At 42.2% G+C, this 16275-nt stretch overlaps 1 protein-coding gene across 6 annotated transcripts in view; it reads left to right on the top strand.

Annotated features, from left to right (window-relative positions):
• The first annotated feature begins 6728 nt into the window (after nt 1-6728).
• LOC121555533 (glutamate receptor 1) overlaps nt 6729-16275 on the top strand; it is a 132134-nt gene continuing 122587 nt past the window's right edge. For all 6 annotated transcript variants that reach the window (XM_041869363.2, XM_041869362.2, XM_041869365.2 and 3 more), the window contains exons 1-2: nt 6729-7067; nt 7319-7453. In XM_041869363.2, coding sequence (XP_041725297.2) covers nt 6986-7067; nt 7319-7453 — 217 coding nt within the window. In that variant the 5' untranslated portion in view covers nt 6729-6985. The remainder of the gene's footprint in view (nt 7068-7318; nt 7454-16275) is intronic.

Genomic DNA, 16275 nt, shown 5'->3' with positions numbered 1-16275 from the left:
GATGTTCTGGAACCGGGGAGGAGTATCGACTCCATCAATCACTATTACCAAGGTGAAGTTGTGAGGGCCCCAACTTCCCCCCACGGGCAGCCGAACGGAAAGGCAATTATGCAGCCGGCATATGAGAGGGGGAGAAGGGAGGGAGGGAGGGGGAAAGGAGAGAGAGAGAGAGAGTGAGAGAGCGAGAGAAAGAGAAAGACAGAGAGGTGGAGAGCTAGACAGAGAGGTGGAGAGCTAGACAGAGAGGTGGAGAGCTAGACAGAGAGAGATGGATGGAGCCTTTGAAAATTCTAGAAAAATGAATAGAGGTAGGTCTGCCAGTTTGAGTCTCCTCCGTTCCCCCATTGTCTGTCAGTTAAATGCAGAACTGTATCTCTTTCCTTTGTTTGTAATTGGTGATTTGTGATCATTCTGCATGTACTTTCTCATTCATACACAACACCACTGAATATGTATGAAACAGAATGATTTATCACCATACAAAACAGTTCTACCTATTCAAGTCAAGCTTTTCACTCACCTCAAAAACAACAATAAAAGGTTGCCTCTGTACGACAATGTGGTTCGGTCCCAAATGGCACCCTATACCCTATAGTGTGCAACTATCAGCTCTGGTCAAAAGCTGTGCAATATACAGTAAATAGGATGCATTTGGGACGCACTCTGCATCTCAAACAAACCCATCCATCTCATCTTCACTTCTAATAAGAGTGAAATCTAATAAGTGTATCCCGTCTGAGACACTTCTGGTTCTCTATCTATCTAACATCCATCCATCCATTCCTTCCTCACTGGACGGGATCAGAACAGGCCTGGCTTGTGTCCCAAATTACACCCTATAACCTAAATAGTGAACTACTTCTGACCAGGGCCCATAGTGCTCTGGCCAAATGTAGCCTAGTGCACTCTATAGGGAATAGGGTGCCATTTGGGACACAGATATGGCCAATCGATTGCCAAGGTGATTAATTAAGCTTACCGTCAATAACTCTTCCCAATTAAGACAGGGAGTCGGACTCAGGCACGGCGTACCTCCAGGTTCCATATTGATCCCTCGCTCCCAGGCATCCGTTCAAGTCCAATCAGACTAGCCCCACTAACACACTTCCATCCTGTCTGCCTCCTCTGCCTCCCCGTCTGGCTGTCAGTCAACAAGTGGTGTAATCAAGAGCGCCTGCCTTCAGACAAAGTGAATAACAAGACAAAACCATCAGACTCCATTCATTACTGCTTCCTGCTTGTGACACGAAGGCTAATCTATCCAGAGCCAATCAAACCAAACAGCCAGGTTGAATGTTTTTTAAAGAGACAGGAACCAGTTTGGTTATGGCGTGATTTGATTTATTTGTGTTTAATTTGTGCAGTGTGTTGTGTTTTGTACATGTCTCATTGAGGCCTTGGCCTACCTTGTACATTGTATGTTGGAAACATCCACCTCCATCCGTTTTAAAGGCAACACAGAGGGAGGTTTAACAACAGGGTTAGGGTTGTAAGTGATTCATTGTCCTCTTGTCTCTTTTTTTCCTACTTGGTCTCTACAGTAAATCAAATCACATTTCTACCTGTTTTTCTCTCTCTCTCCTCCATCACTCTTCCTTTTCGCTTTCTGTTTTTCTCTCTCTCTCTCTCCTTCTTTCTAGGTATCTCTATCCAATCTCTATCCCTCTGGAACTATGAAAGATAGACAGACAGACTAACAGATTGCAGCGATACCCAAGCTATATCACCAGCATGGCTTCTTCTATCCTTACCTAGGATGCATCCTAAATGGCACCCTATTCCTTATACAGTGCACTGCTGCTACATAGTTCCTGGTCAAAAGTAGTGCACTATATGGTGCCATTTGAGACAGCCTTAGAATAGCCTACAACCTTGAATGTAATGATGACCTATTTAGCAACACCACCTGGCTCATTATAATCTTAATATATGGCTATATTCCATTCACAGGGTTCATAAAGAGTTCTATAGAATGAGGAAATGGAGGGGTGAAATCATTCTATTACCACATGTATGGTGAATTGCAGTTATTTCGTTTTCATACATTTAGCTTAGAACAATATGCATCAGCTCTCCAGTTTGGTCTAGCCAATCATATTTTTTTCCCCTTGCGTTTATCACGACTTTCAAATCAGAGAGTACAAATAACTCATTACACTTTGAAAGAACACAAGAGACCACGGAACACAGAAGGCAGAACACAGAAAGAAAGAACACATACTGTTCTATACAGCTCACAATAATGCAGGTTATGTAATGTATTTACGTTGATACTCCCCCTACCACTTCCTCTGTTTGATTTCTTTGCTATATGGTGAGATTTGCTCTACAGTGGATTAGATATGCTAAAGACACATGAATCATGAACATTCCTCTGGAGAGGGAGGTAGCAGGTCATATATGGTGCTGTGTATGTGTGTAGCAGGCCTATCCTATGGTTAGGGTTTGAGGGAGTCCTTTGTCCATTGATCACACACTGGTGTCTTTTTTCAAAATTGTAGGCTAATGTGATCAATCAATAAAAAAAACGATTATGAAGCCCTTTTGACATCAGCAGTTGTCAGCAGTTGTCACCATCATCAATCCTGTCCCTAGCATCCAACTCAGCTGCCAGCAGAATAGATGCCTTCACCAGGAGCAGGCACTCTCTGGAGCTAGAGACCTGGATGCTCTCCATTTCTTTTTTCTTCAGCTAGCTAACTGTTAACTGTTCTTTTTCTTGCTTCTTTTTTGTCTGCATACTGCAATTCAGCTTTTAGCCGTTAATGTGTACAAGACAGCCTGACCAATAATAACAATAATAAAGTCCTTGATATACAGTATAAAGTGCTCTGCAGATACCCAGCCTAAAATCCCAAGGACCAAGCAATGCAGAGGCAGAAGCACAGTGGCTAGGAAAAACTCCCTAGAAGGAGCAGAAAACACCATGTTTCTGTCTTGAAAGTTTGTAGCTGATATTGTACTTAGCAGATACTTCGTAAGACAATAAAACATTTAAATAAAAAGTATTTACATTGGAATTAGTTGAACACCCATCAACTTGTATTACTAATCATACTTTGTCTCCTCTCCTACATTGTCTCTGTGACTGAAGTGTCTCTGACGGGAAGTACTTTGCTATGGTTTTATCAGTAACATTTCTGTTAAATTGGAAACAAGAGGAAACTACTTCAGCTTAAAGCCTCCTAATCTCTCCAGATGTCATTGTCTGAGAAAATATGTTAATACCCTACTTCATTTTCTGGAGACAATAACTGAGGAGAAAGCAATTTTACCGTTAGCTGAGGAGAAAGTGCCTTGGCTGGGTCTGATAAACGAGTTTATCCCTAATCCTAATTGTGTCAAAGGAAGGATTTACTGCTTCATTTGATAAACAAGCACAGGGGCATCACATCCATAATGCCGAGTGCAATCAACACCCACATGGAAACCAGGGCTGCTGTTTAACCTTGCAGTTGATCCATAGAGATGAAGCACTGATCCGGAGGCATAGGAGAGTGTACATAGTTACATATAGGATGCGTCCCAGGGCCCCTGGTGAAAAGTAGTGCACAATGCAGGGAATAGAGTAGGCCCAGTGTAGCTCAGTTGGTAGAGCATGGCGCTTGCAACGCCAGGGTTGTGGGTTCGATTCCCACGGGGGGCCAGTATGAAAAATGTATGCACTCACTTAACTGTAAGTCGCTCTGGATAAGAGCGTCTTCTAAATGACTAAAATGTAAATAGAGTGCCAATTCGGATGCAGTCAGTGTCCAACAGGAAGTAATTGGAAGGACTTGACTGTAAAAGCTGCTTTGGTAACCTTACAGATTACACACCCCTTATCAGGAACCAAACAGTCATACGTGTGCTTGTGTTCCCCCATAGTAATGCTGAACATTAAAGTGGTAACAACCATGAATGTTTTTGCCATTAGAAGACCTCCCCCTCAAGCAATACAATAAAACGAAGTGTAGGCCCTTTGTATACAAACCAGCAGGATAGAACACGAGGCATAGCCTACGTGCCGATCACTGGTGATCCGTCATTCAGGGCAGGTATCAGTTTGCAAATAATGTAAAAACAAACCTATTGAGTGAATAAAGCAAACATGGTCTCTTTCTTGCTTTCTTGAGTAAGGCAGCTCCAAGATGCAGGTGTTTCAGCCTAGCTCAGTGCTTTCTATGGTGGAGGGGCAGCCAGCGGAAAATACAGAGCTTATGTGTTGGTAATCTTCTCTAGTTGCGCAGTGATTGGCTCATCGGCCATTGGACATAAACATTATACAACAAGTCGGAAATTGCAAATTCAACAATGAGTGGTTTGGAAGGAATCAATGGCTAACTGCAAGCGTTGCAAAGCAATCACTATTTTGTTTCCCCTGCCTGCTATTAGGTGGAGAGGGTGTGTGGTCCAAGTCTGGGTTTAAGGATTTAAAACATCTGTCTGAAAGGGTCTCTTTTCCAAGCTTAAAAGGATAAACATTCACACGCAACACCATGGGCCAGAAAAGGTTGAATACATTAGCCATTCTGTCAATCAAGCATGACTTCTGCCATGTTCAAAACAACTGGAAAACTGGGAAATCTCAGACATCAGTGAGTTCAAGACAACTGGGAACTCGGAAAAGAACGATCTCCGACTGGAAAAATTGGTTTTGAACGTCGTCCAACTCGGAATTACAAGTCAGGAACTCGGGCTTCTTTCTAGAGCTCCGACCTGAAGATCACGTCATGATTTGACCTTGTTTTTTTCTGAGTTCCCAGTTGTCATGAAAGCACCATAAATCCAGAGAACGCCAGACTTTGATGACAAAGTTTGATGACAAAATTTGCCCACAAGAAGGACCGCTGTGCCACCTTCCTGTTCAAGTGAGCACAGCACAGCAACTTGAGTCCAAAAATGTATTGTATGCTGCTGCATAAATGATGTAATATGCCAGGGAGATATGTATACTGTAGCTAAGAAAATAATACTAAGTGTATGTTGTATAGTAAGCTGTTAATAGCCCATGTGCCTCACCCTAATAATTTGGTCCCTTTCCCCCTCAGAACTTAGCCTACTGTTCTGACTTGGTGGTGCATATGTAGCCTTTAGCCTGTTTTAGAGAAATATCATCATCGAATATAGTAAGAGCTTTCTTTGTCTGCTTTTATAACCCCTTTATTTATCCTACTGTTCTGACTCGGTGTACAGGGAGAATACTGTAAGAACAGCCCATGTTCTGAATTCTGTCGTTGTACATTTCAAAAGTGCTGAACAAATAGTTACATTGACTATGTCCATCTTAACTCCCTCATTAATGTTATTACAGATTGCCTCTTATCTGCTCATCCTTCCCTTATGCCATGGTTTGTACATCTCAATTGTTATAGGCCTATTGCTTATAGAGGTCTGTCTCATTAGTATCTTATTCATCATTTTAGGCAATGTTGGAATGATTTCATTGTTTTGCTAACTTAGTGTATTATAATTAGCTCATGTGCTTTTACTGACGAGGTGGAGATACTATATAATGTTGTCGGGTCTGTAACCATGTTTGCCAGTGACAGTGTCTTCCCATTCAAATATTTATTTTCAACAAAAAGTTCAGTAATAGATCCATGCAATTCCAGTTGATATTGCGAGGGATGTTTTGTTTGCGCAATGCGCTGTCTGTGCGTCGGTATATTGTATATAAAAGTGGATCCTCATGATTGTATTTTCCTTCCGTTTTAGACAAAATAGGACTAATAAAATATTTCAAATGTAGGCTAACCGAGTCTCTCTCTCTCTCTCTCTCTCTCTCTCTCTCTCTCTCTCTCTCTCTCTCTCTCTCTCTCTCTCTCTCTCTCTCTGTGGTGACAAAGTAGAGTGAAGTTAAGGTCTCAACATATAAGGTCTCAACATCTAACTGAATTTCTGTCAGTGTCCATTTTGAAAGTGCTGAACGAATAGGCCTACCTCGTCGCAGCTCGTTTGCTTGCACTTGCTTATACTTAGAGCTAAGTGTTAATGATATAAGAATAAACATGATGAATTTACTGAAGATAAATGTAATAATGTTTGTGTATGGTTCAAAACTCAAAACTCATTTTGGCTTTCGTTATTATTGAAGGAGAATGCGGTTTTTACAAATCCACAAGGAGTCAGTAGTAACCACATTTGTTTAAGCAAGTCAACCATATCAGCTATGGTTTTTTAAAAGGCAGTAAATGAGGCTGAATGAACTGTTTCGCTGCCACACAAGGTTCCGCTGATAGCCAGGTGTAGCGGTGGTAAGGATTCACTCCATGGTGCTGAAAGGAATGCTCTGCCGTTGGGACAGCTTTATGTAGGCCTTAACAGTTTGTGGGCACCGTTTGTCACCGTTCTAGTGCAATTAAGGTATTGCTTAGTGTTGTGTTGTGTAGTGGCTTTGCTGGCATCCATCAACAACAACAAAAATTGGACTTTGCCCCACCCAGATTTACATGCTAAAATCGCCACTGGTGCGGATGCGTAGACAGTGCAATTACGCAAAGATTATGTGGTGCATAATTCCCCCATAGATGCATTTGAGTGGATTACGTAGAATGATCTCAAATAAAAATGTAAGAAAACGTGATACACTAATAAAACACTAGATGAACCAAGGAACCATAGCCATTATGACAGTTTGAATCCAATTCCAAGTGTATAAAACAAAATAAAAACAGAGCGCCCGCGACATCCCTCCGCGCGCGTCTCCAGAGAGGCTCGTGGGTGCGTTCAGTAGGTAGGGGCTCGAGTTGAAGTCACTGCTCCGTATCATAGCAGCGGAGGACACTCGGGCATCAGCAGCGCGCGAGAGAAAGAGCGAGAGTAGAGGAGAGAGAAGACAGTGACTGCAGTTGAACGCTCTCTCTCGACGTTGGATCGATGTTGTTGTAAGAGCATCTGCAACTGGGAAAAAAGGAGTGGGGAAGAGGAGGTATACACTAACTCACCAAGGAAAGACCTATGCTTGGATTTCGGCTCTTTTTTCTTCGCCAATGCAAAAGGAAATATGCAGCGAAGCTTCACCCTCCTGTACACCAGTTTTCTGGGGATGTGCTTGGGTTCAAGTTTTCCAAGTAACATCAATATAGGTAGGTGAAAAACCCACGCGTAAACTTAAGTCTGGCAAAATTATTTGAATTGTTTATTTATTTAGGCTACACATTTGGTTTCTTGGCATAGGCCTATTTGTATGCACAAATATGCCTTTTCTGAGGCTATAAAGTTGTATTCAACGTATTTTGCATATAAAACAGTCCGGAAATATTGATCTGTTCTGTGTTAGCGTTTTGTTTGCAGAGAGACGTTTTATAAATAACCGTTGATTCTGTATCTTTCACAGGGGGACTATTCCCAACCGAATCTCACGAATATGAGGTGTTTCGGTTCGCGCTCTCGCACCACCAGGATATCCCCAAACTGGTGCCGCAGGTGGATATGGTCAAGATGGGCAACAGCTTCTCCATGACATATGCCTGTAAGTTTAGCCTTTTCTCCACGGTCTCTGGTCTCCCCATTCCACCCATCCTTCCCAGTTATTTCTCAGTTTGCCTCATGGGTTATTTATTCATACGATCAATCTGTTGTTGTCCTCCTGCTCATCGAGATCACTGGCCAACGCTTGTCCTGAAATTATTAGCCTTCTATTTAGATGTGTCTGTCATTGATAGATGGAGATATCATATATGCAATTACAGCTGGTTATTCTCTCACTGTAAAGAGGGTCCGAGAATGTGTGCTTTTGTGCATCGCTTTCTCTCTCGCTCTCTCTCGTCAGAGAGCAATGAACAGATTTTTCGGACAAATCTACCCATATCCGTAGTATCCATGTAGGCTACACACAATAGAAACAGACGCAACAAAGTGGTTATATATTTGTAAAGAAGTATTAATTTTTGACACCCTTCCCCCATTTAGCCTACACAAGCCGACATGCGCTTCCTGCGCTTGAAATATGATCTTGCGTTAGCGCAGATCAACCAGCCCCCCTTTCCCACCGACATTCAGGAGAAACCTGTTCCCACAAAGCCCTGTTCCTAATAAGCGACGGATTTGTATTCGTTTAGCTTCAGCTGGCACCAGCTACTTCATTAAAGTGTTAAGCGCGCGGCTCAGGTTCGCTTTCTCATTACAGTAGCCTAGCCTACTACGCCATACCGCTCAAATGGCTCCAACCGCCGTGACTCACTCAACTTCATAAGGTAGTCTCTGTGCGTTTCAGGAATACCTCTAAATCAGGGTTCTAATGAATGGAACACTGTAGGAGAAATATTGCATAGTAGACCTTTCATTTGTTCACCCTTGGACATCATCTTCTTTATGGATGAGCTCATTTACACAGGGGCGAGCGTGTAAGGTGACACTCAGGCGCGTAGGAAGGAGGATTTATAGTTTATTGCGAAGCACCGCGGATCAATGGCTATCACCGGTCAAAGCAGTTAAGACGTTATCTCTTGTAAGTACATCAACCAACGAATCGATCACGTGTCGTCATCGCACAGCCTGTCTGCTCTGTTGATGCCCAAATCAAATCATATTTAACCTAATCGTTTTAGCAGTAGTGTCACAGTCACCTTCCCTTAACAGATGCAGTCACTGACGCGATTTTGTAACATGTTTTAAAGACCAAGGTGATCTGGTTGCCCAATTAATCCCCCAGTCTGCTGAAAATCAAGAAAAAAACATTAAAACGAAAAATAACTTCATTTCTGGAGTTATGTTTATTGTTGTGTGTGCCAACCTTAACTTTTGCGATTTTAAACACCAAGGTGCCCTTGAGTTTTTATTTATTTATCTTGTTGGTAAGTCTAAAGGTAGGCTATATCCCAGGTGCTCCATGTTGGGCACTCTTAAATGTGCATCAGGCCTATGCAGCTGGGTGCTGGCACCAGATGAAACATACCCAATAGATTCTCCTCCCTGACAACTCTCTCTTTCCACACTAGTCTCCTCAGGACTGCTTGAAGTGCAACATTCAGTTTCACCGGCAGAGTCTTCAGACATTGATAACCGTGTTGTCTCTGTGTTTTGTTCCTACTCTGAGACAAGACTTGAATTTAAAGAGCGTTTTTATTCTGTTTCACATACTTGTCATGCTTTTCCGCTGATCTCTGCCTCATAGAGACACAGTTCCCTTTTGACAAGAAAAGGAAACCGTTGATGTGTTTTAAGTCACATGATATCTAATGCAATATTACTGTAACATATGATATCTAATGCAATATGACTGTAACATATGATATCTAATGTAATATGACTGTAACATATGATATCTAATGCCATTTGACTGTAACATATGATATCTAATGCCATATGACTGTAACATATGATATCTAATGCAATATGACTGTAACATATGATATCTAATGCAATATGACCTTAACAAATGATATCTAATGCAATATGACTGTAACATATGATATCTAATGCAATATGACTGTAACATATGATATCTAATGCAATATGACTGTAACATATGATATCTAATGTAATATGACTGTAACATATGATATCTAATGCCATTTGACTGTAACACATGATATCTAATGCAATATGACTGTAACACAGGATATCTAATGCACTATGACTGTAACATATGATATCTAATTCAGTATGACTGTAACACATGATATCTAATGCAGTATGACTGTAACACATTATATCTAATGCAGTATGACTGTAACACATGATATCTAATGCAGTATGACTGTAACACATGATATCTAATGCAGTATGACTGTAACACATTATATCTAATGCAATATGACTGTAACACATGATATCTAATGCAGTATGACTGTAACATATGATATATAATGCAACATGACTGTAACATATGATATCTAATGCAATATGACTGTAACATATGATTTCTAAAGCAATATTACTGTAACATATGATATTTAATGCAATATGACTGTAAAATATTATATCTAATGCACTATGACCATAACAGCTCATGAGGGATTCCTATTCAAACTACAGAGCCATACATTTGAAATATGGGTGCACTGCTTCCATACACTTATATGGGAAGGATCTTATAAATGTCCATCCTTAGATGACAATGTAGTGTAGATCATCAGTTGGATGGACAGGGACATGGTTTAGCCTACCCTACTGTCTGTGTCCATATCCCTCTCTCCAGCAATAACTAACAAGGACTACCCCCTCCTCACACTCCAAATAAGGTTTACCTCCTCATCTTCCTCACCCCCCTCACCCCCCTCTCTCAGACTACGGTCTTAGATACTGCGCTCTAATGAAACGTAAACAATCCCATCATGGCCTTAGTAATGATGTAGCTCTGTGAATGAAGACAGAAGTGAACATGGTAGGCCACACACACACACACACACACGCACGCACGCACGCACGCACACACACACACGCACACACACACACACACACACACACACACACACACACACACACAATACGGCACGAGGGGGAAGATACAGCATGTTTATCAGAACAGTCAATGGAACCATTACACAATGATGTCATGTAGGAATGTCATTACACCTGTCATAACTGCTTTAATGTAGCCTACGTCATAGCTGACACAGCTGGAGATTAGGGGGAGTGTATTTTTCCTCATCTTAAACTAAATGAACACTTTCATGAGGAATTCCCATTCAAACTTGAGCCAGAAATGTGAAATGTGTATGCTTTCACAAATGGTGTTCATCTCCCTGTCATTTATGCCCCAAGGGTTTTTTGTATGTCACATTTTGACCCATCACATTTGTGTCACAAACCGGGTTTCCATCCAACCCCTTTAGGTGAGTAAAGTACTGGTCGGATAAAAAAGGTCATGACAGGCCTGATGGAAACAGAACATGTTTTAGTAAACTTCCCAAATGTTGACAAAACATAATACGGTGGGATCTTTTCGTGTCGATAAAATAAATTATGCGAGAAAATGTCGGTGGAAACACTTCTATGTGCAAATTTTGATAGAATAAACATCATATTGAAGTAAACTTGGAGTCACGCGATCTCGTCAGGAAAGCATGCAGTTTATTAGGCTACCAATTAAATAAGTTATGATGAACTTCACAGGGTGGTGAAAGTGCACGGTGATGAGCTTGATGCTCCTTTCCAATAAATATTGAGGGTCTTATTCTGGTGACATGATAATTGATGCTTGGCTGCCTTTTGACAAATAAAAATATCTCTCTCTTTTGTCCATAATAATGTCATCATGTAGTCTATACCTGCACTGTATCTGCTGTTGGCTAGAGCGCACATGCCAATACCAGAGTGGGCACACTCCCTATATAATGCCATTTTGTTGTGAGGAAACCATCAGTAGAGTTGAAAATGTGATGGGAAACCCATTTAACTTGTATTTTTTATTCGGTATAAGGGAATTTAACCTTGCATAAGTTATTTTTATGTGCAGTACTTCATCAGGCACAGCCTTTTACCCGCAACAATTAGATTTGATGGAAACATATCTGGTGGGGAAATGCACATATTGTTTTAGGCAGATTTGAGAATATTCACATGAAGATCTGTCAACAATTGGATGGAAACCTAGCTTGTCTGAGGCTTTTAACGGCCACTTGAATTTCTAAACAATTTTTTGTGCTAAACAACCCTTGAGCTGAGCTGGGTATTGGCAGCCGCTGTGATGACAACACATTCCCAGATTGTGGTGAGGGAGCAGTGATCCCGCTCCTCCCTGACATGAAGGGACAGATCAGATCCTGTTAGCTGAGACAGCCAGGCTTTGATGTGACACGCATCATGTAGCCTAACGGTTAGAGCATCATCCTGAGCCGACTAGGTGAAAAATTTGTCGAAGTGCCCTTGAACACTTAACCCTAATTGCTCGTGTATGTTGCTCTGGATAAGAGCGTCTGCTAAATGACTAAAATGTAAATAACAGGCATAAACAATGACTCTGGAAAAGGTGATGTACATTAGACAGGGACGCCATTTCTCTCTGTGTCTTTGCTTCAAGAGGATGTAGAAAAGATTAACATTACAATACAATTTGTAATCTTGACTTTATGATGACCTGCTTAGTGTGGGTATGAATGAAAGTTCATCCGTGTGTGTGTGCATTTCTTCATCTGTCTGTGTGTGTGCATCTGGGTGTGTCTGTGTGTGTGTGTGTGTGTGTGCTTGCGTGCGTGTGTGTGTGTGCATCTGTATGTGTGTCTGTGTGTGTGTGTGAATAAGCCTGGGCAGTTGTGGGCTATGACGGTTAAAGGCAGTTAGAGGCAGTGGCTGAATGGCTCTTTGTGCCTGTGGATGAATGGAGCTCCACCGGATGAGGGAGGTACTCATCAGCGGGGCTAAGGCCTGTATGGCTTGCACCCCAAATGGGACCCTATGCCCTATTTAGTGCACCACTTTTGACCAAGGCTCATAGGGCCTATATAGGGAATAGGGTGCCATTTGGGATGCAACCTATATGACCACCCACTTCCTCCAGCCCTCCCCCTGCCTCCCCCTACCCTCACCCCCTGCATCCCCCCTCCCCAACACCTGCTGAGGGAGACAGAGTAGGGCTTTAGGGAGTGTAACGGTGGGGTTGGGCGGACTAGTAAAGGTGAGAGAACACACAGAACAGAATAGATGGTGTAGAAGGAAAATGGCTGACGTTGAGGGAACGATTATGTATTTCTCCTGTTGAGTCATCGACAGCGTGTGTGTGTGTGCACGCCCTGTGTGTGTATGTTTGTTCGTCTGTGTGTTGTGTGTGTGTGTGTGTGTGTTTCCATGCGTGTTTGTGTGTGTAGCCTACATGTTCATAGGAAGATCTAGCTTGACTCTCTTTCTACATGTTTCCATGGTTAGATATAACTGCAGTGGAATGGATACCTTGAGCCAGTCTTCCCGTTGGTTAGCGTTCACATTACCATAATCTGCTATTGACTGGCTTTAGAATAGGGACGGAGTGGAGGCATAAACAGCTGCTTTCACGTCAAATCTCCTGCAGGCATTATGGCATAACTCCTGTGTGGTGCTGCATTAATATGTTGGGAGGTGTTGTTTTAACGTTGGTTATCTGGTGAAGAGATATCATAAACAAAATAAAATGTTACATTAAAATTAAATACTTGTAATAAGAATTGTTAGCCATGTACGACAAAACCAACATTCACAATTAAAACACATGAATAAAATAACAATTCCTTCATAACTGTAATAAATATCAGGCTAAAAAGAAGCGTCTGTTTTTTTTGGGTAACCTTCTTAGTTACCACATAGAGATACTAAAATAAATAGTATTAGTAATATGATTACCACAATGATCTATTCTAGTAATGTTATTTCTATGACTGACCAAACCAACCAGCTCTAACATCACAACAACATCTATTAACCCTAATTGTAATCCATAGCTAAGAAGATTCATGTTGTCACTATAATCTTCTGCTGCAGTATTTCTCTTCTCTCTGAGGGCCTTTAAAGGAAGTGTGTGTATGTGTGTGTGTGTCTGTGTGCACGTGTGCGTGTGTGTGTGTGTGTGTGTGTGAGAGCCCTAAGCCAGGTCTGATCAATGGACTGAGGCCACACAAAGACATCCAGATCAATAAAGGGATATAAAAGAGCTTTCTCTTCAAATCTACTGGCCTAGAGGACCAACAGGAATTAGTACTACAGTATTATAGCCTGGTCTAGAGGACCAACAGGAATTAGTACTACAGTATTATAGCCTGGCCTAGAGGACCAACAGGAATTAGTACTACAGTATTATAGCCTGGTCTAGAGGACCAACAGGAATTAGTACTACATTATTATAGCCTGGTCTAGAGGACCAACAGGAATTAGTACTACAGTACTATAGCCTGGTCTAGAGGACCAACAGGAATTAGTACTACACTATTATAGCCTGGTCTAGAGGACCAACAGGAATTAGTACTACAGTATTATAGCCTGGTCTAGAGGACCAACAGGAATTAGTACTACATTATTATAGCCTGGTCTAGAGGACCAACAGGAATTAGTACTACAGTACTATAGCCTGGTCTAGAGGACCAACAGGAATTAGTACTACAGTATTATAGCCTGGTCTAGAGGACCAACAGGAATTAGTACTACAGGACTATAGCCTGGTCTAGAGGACCAACAGGAATTAGTACTACAGTATTATAGCCTGGTTTAGAGGACCAACAGGAATTGGTACTACAGTATTATAGCCTGGTCTAGAGGACCAACAGGAATTAGTACTACATTATTATAGCCTGGTCTAGAGGACCAACAGGAATTAGTACTACAGTATTATAGCCTGGTTTAGAGGACCAACAGGAATTAGTACTACAGTATTATAGCCTGGTTTAGAGGACCAACATGAATTAGTACTACAGTACTATAGCCTGGTCTAGAGGACCAACAGGAATTAGTACTACAGTATTATAGCCTGGTCTAGAGGACCAACAGGAATTAGTACTACAGTATTATAGCCTGGTCTAGAGGACCAACAGGAATTAGTACTACAGTACTATAGCCTGGTCTAGAGGACCAACAGGAATTAGTACTACAGTATTATAGCCTGGTCTAGAGGACCAACAGGAATTAGTACTACAGTATTATAGCCTGGTCTAGAGGACCAACAGGAATTAGTACTACAGTATTATAGCCTGGTCTAGAGGACCAACAGGAATTAGTACTACAGTATTATAGCCTGGCCTAGAGGACCAACAGGAATTAGTACTACAGTACTATAGCCTGGTCTAGAGGACCAACAGGAATTAGTACTACAGTATTATAGCCTGGTCTAGAGGACCAACAGGAATTAGTACTACAGTATTATAGCCTGGTCTAGAGCAGAGGTTCTCAAACCTCTCCAGTTCAGGGCTACAAGAACATTGTGAAACGGCTGGGGGCGGTTTGAAAACCACTGACCTATTGGTCACACAGGAATTATTACTATAGTACTGTACTGTATGTGATGGAATGTTGGAGTGCTGGGATGATGTCACTGGGATCACAGAGCAGAGGAATCGCTCAAATCCACATGCGAAATTAGACGTCTGTCCAGGTAAGCAAGACGTCAGGAGATGACGTCAGAACCGGCCACTAGGTGCAACGGTGAGCACTATTATCATCAATGCCTTTTATCAATTAGATTTGCTCCCCTCCTGTGTCCTCTCTCCTCCGTCCTCTCTCGCCTCCTTTTGAAAAAGGTCAAAGTTAATCGAGGAGAGTCGGCGAGGAGAGTGAAGGTGGAGGGAAATGCACTTGCTTGAAATGAGAGGGTCCTCTGGCAGATTTCAAAACTCTTCCACGGTAGGATACACATGAGTATCCTTGATGAAAGGTGGCAATGGAGGAGGGGAGAGTGGACGGAGGAGAGAGGATGGAGGACAGTCTTTTGCCCAAACGAGAATCTCCCCAAGTAGGCTTGTGCTTTGCTAGAGCGTTGTGGATGGGCGTTCAATCCCAGTGATAGGCACTAGTTTTTTGTTTTTTGTTTGAACCCTATCCCAAACCTTAACTTAACCATTCGGAATTAACGGCTACATTTAACCTTCAAAATGTGAAGTTTATGGACAAGGGTTTGAATGTCTGACTCTGCAGTGAGACTGTGAGAGCTTGTTGGACAGAAATGGTGTCGTATTAGTCCCGGTGCTGGACTCTTGTTCACCATATCAAAGCACCACTACAAGGGTTAGATTATAACAACCCCATAGACGTATGGAATATGAATGTTGGTGTATAGTTCACTGTCTTTAGGATAGCCCAGGAGTCAAAATGTAGTCATGTTGCAGAAGTGTACTCCGGCTCAGATACAAAGAGAGGCGATTGGAGAGAGAGCACTATTTCATTGTCTTCCCACATGACGGGTTTCATAAAGTTGGACTCCTCTTGAGATTTGTGTATTATTACCATGGTATATGGGTATTATCATAGAATGAGTGTGATGCCTCGACGTGGAGAGACACTCCTCTCCTCTTCTTCTACAGTGTGATGCCTCGACGTGGAGAGACACTTCTCTCCTCTTCTTCTACAGTGTGATGCCTCGACGTGGAGAGACACTCCTCTCCTCTTCTTCTACAGTGTGATGCCTCGACGTGGAGAGACACTCCTCTCCTCTTCTTCTACAGTGTGATGCCTCGACGTGGAGAGACACTCCTCTCCTCTTCTTCTACAGTGTGATGCCTCGACGTGGAGAGACACTCCTCTCCTCTTCTTCTACAGTGTGATGCCTCGACGTGGAGAGACACTCCTCTCCTCTTCTTCTTCTGCAGTGTGGTGGTGATGTGTATCGTCCCTCTGGTTAGCTCTGGGAGTAGACGTGTAGAGAAAGAGAGAGAGTGTGTGTGTGTGTGTGTGTGT

The sequence above is a fragment of the Coregonus clupeaformis genome, unplaced genomic scaffold (genome assembly GCF_020615455.1).
Source record: "Coregonus clupeaformis isolate EN_2021a unplaced genomic scaffold, ASM2061545v1 scaf0670, whole genome shotgun sequence".
NCBI lineage: Eukaryota > Metazoa > Chordata > Actinopteri > Salmoniformes > Salmonidae > Coregonus > Coregonus clupeaformis.
This window is presented reverse-complemented; position numbering and strand designations above follow the sequence as displayed.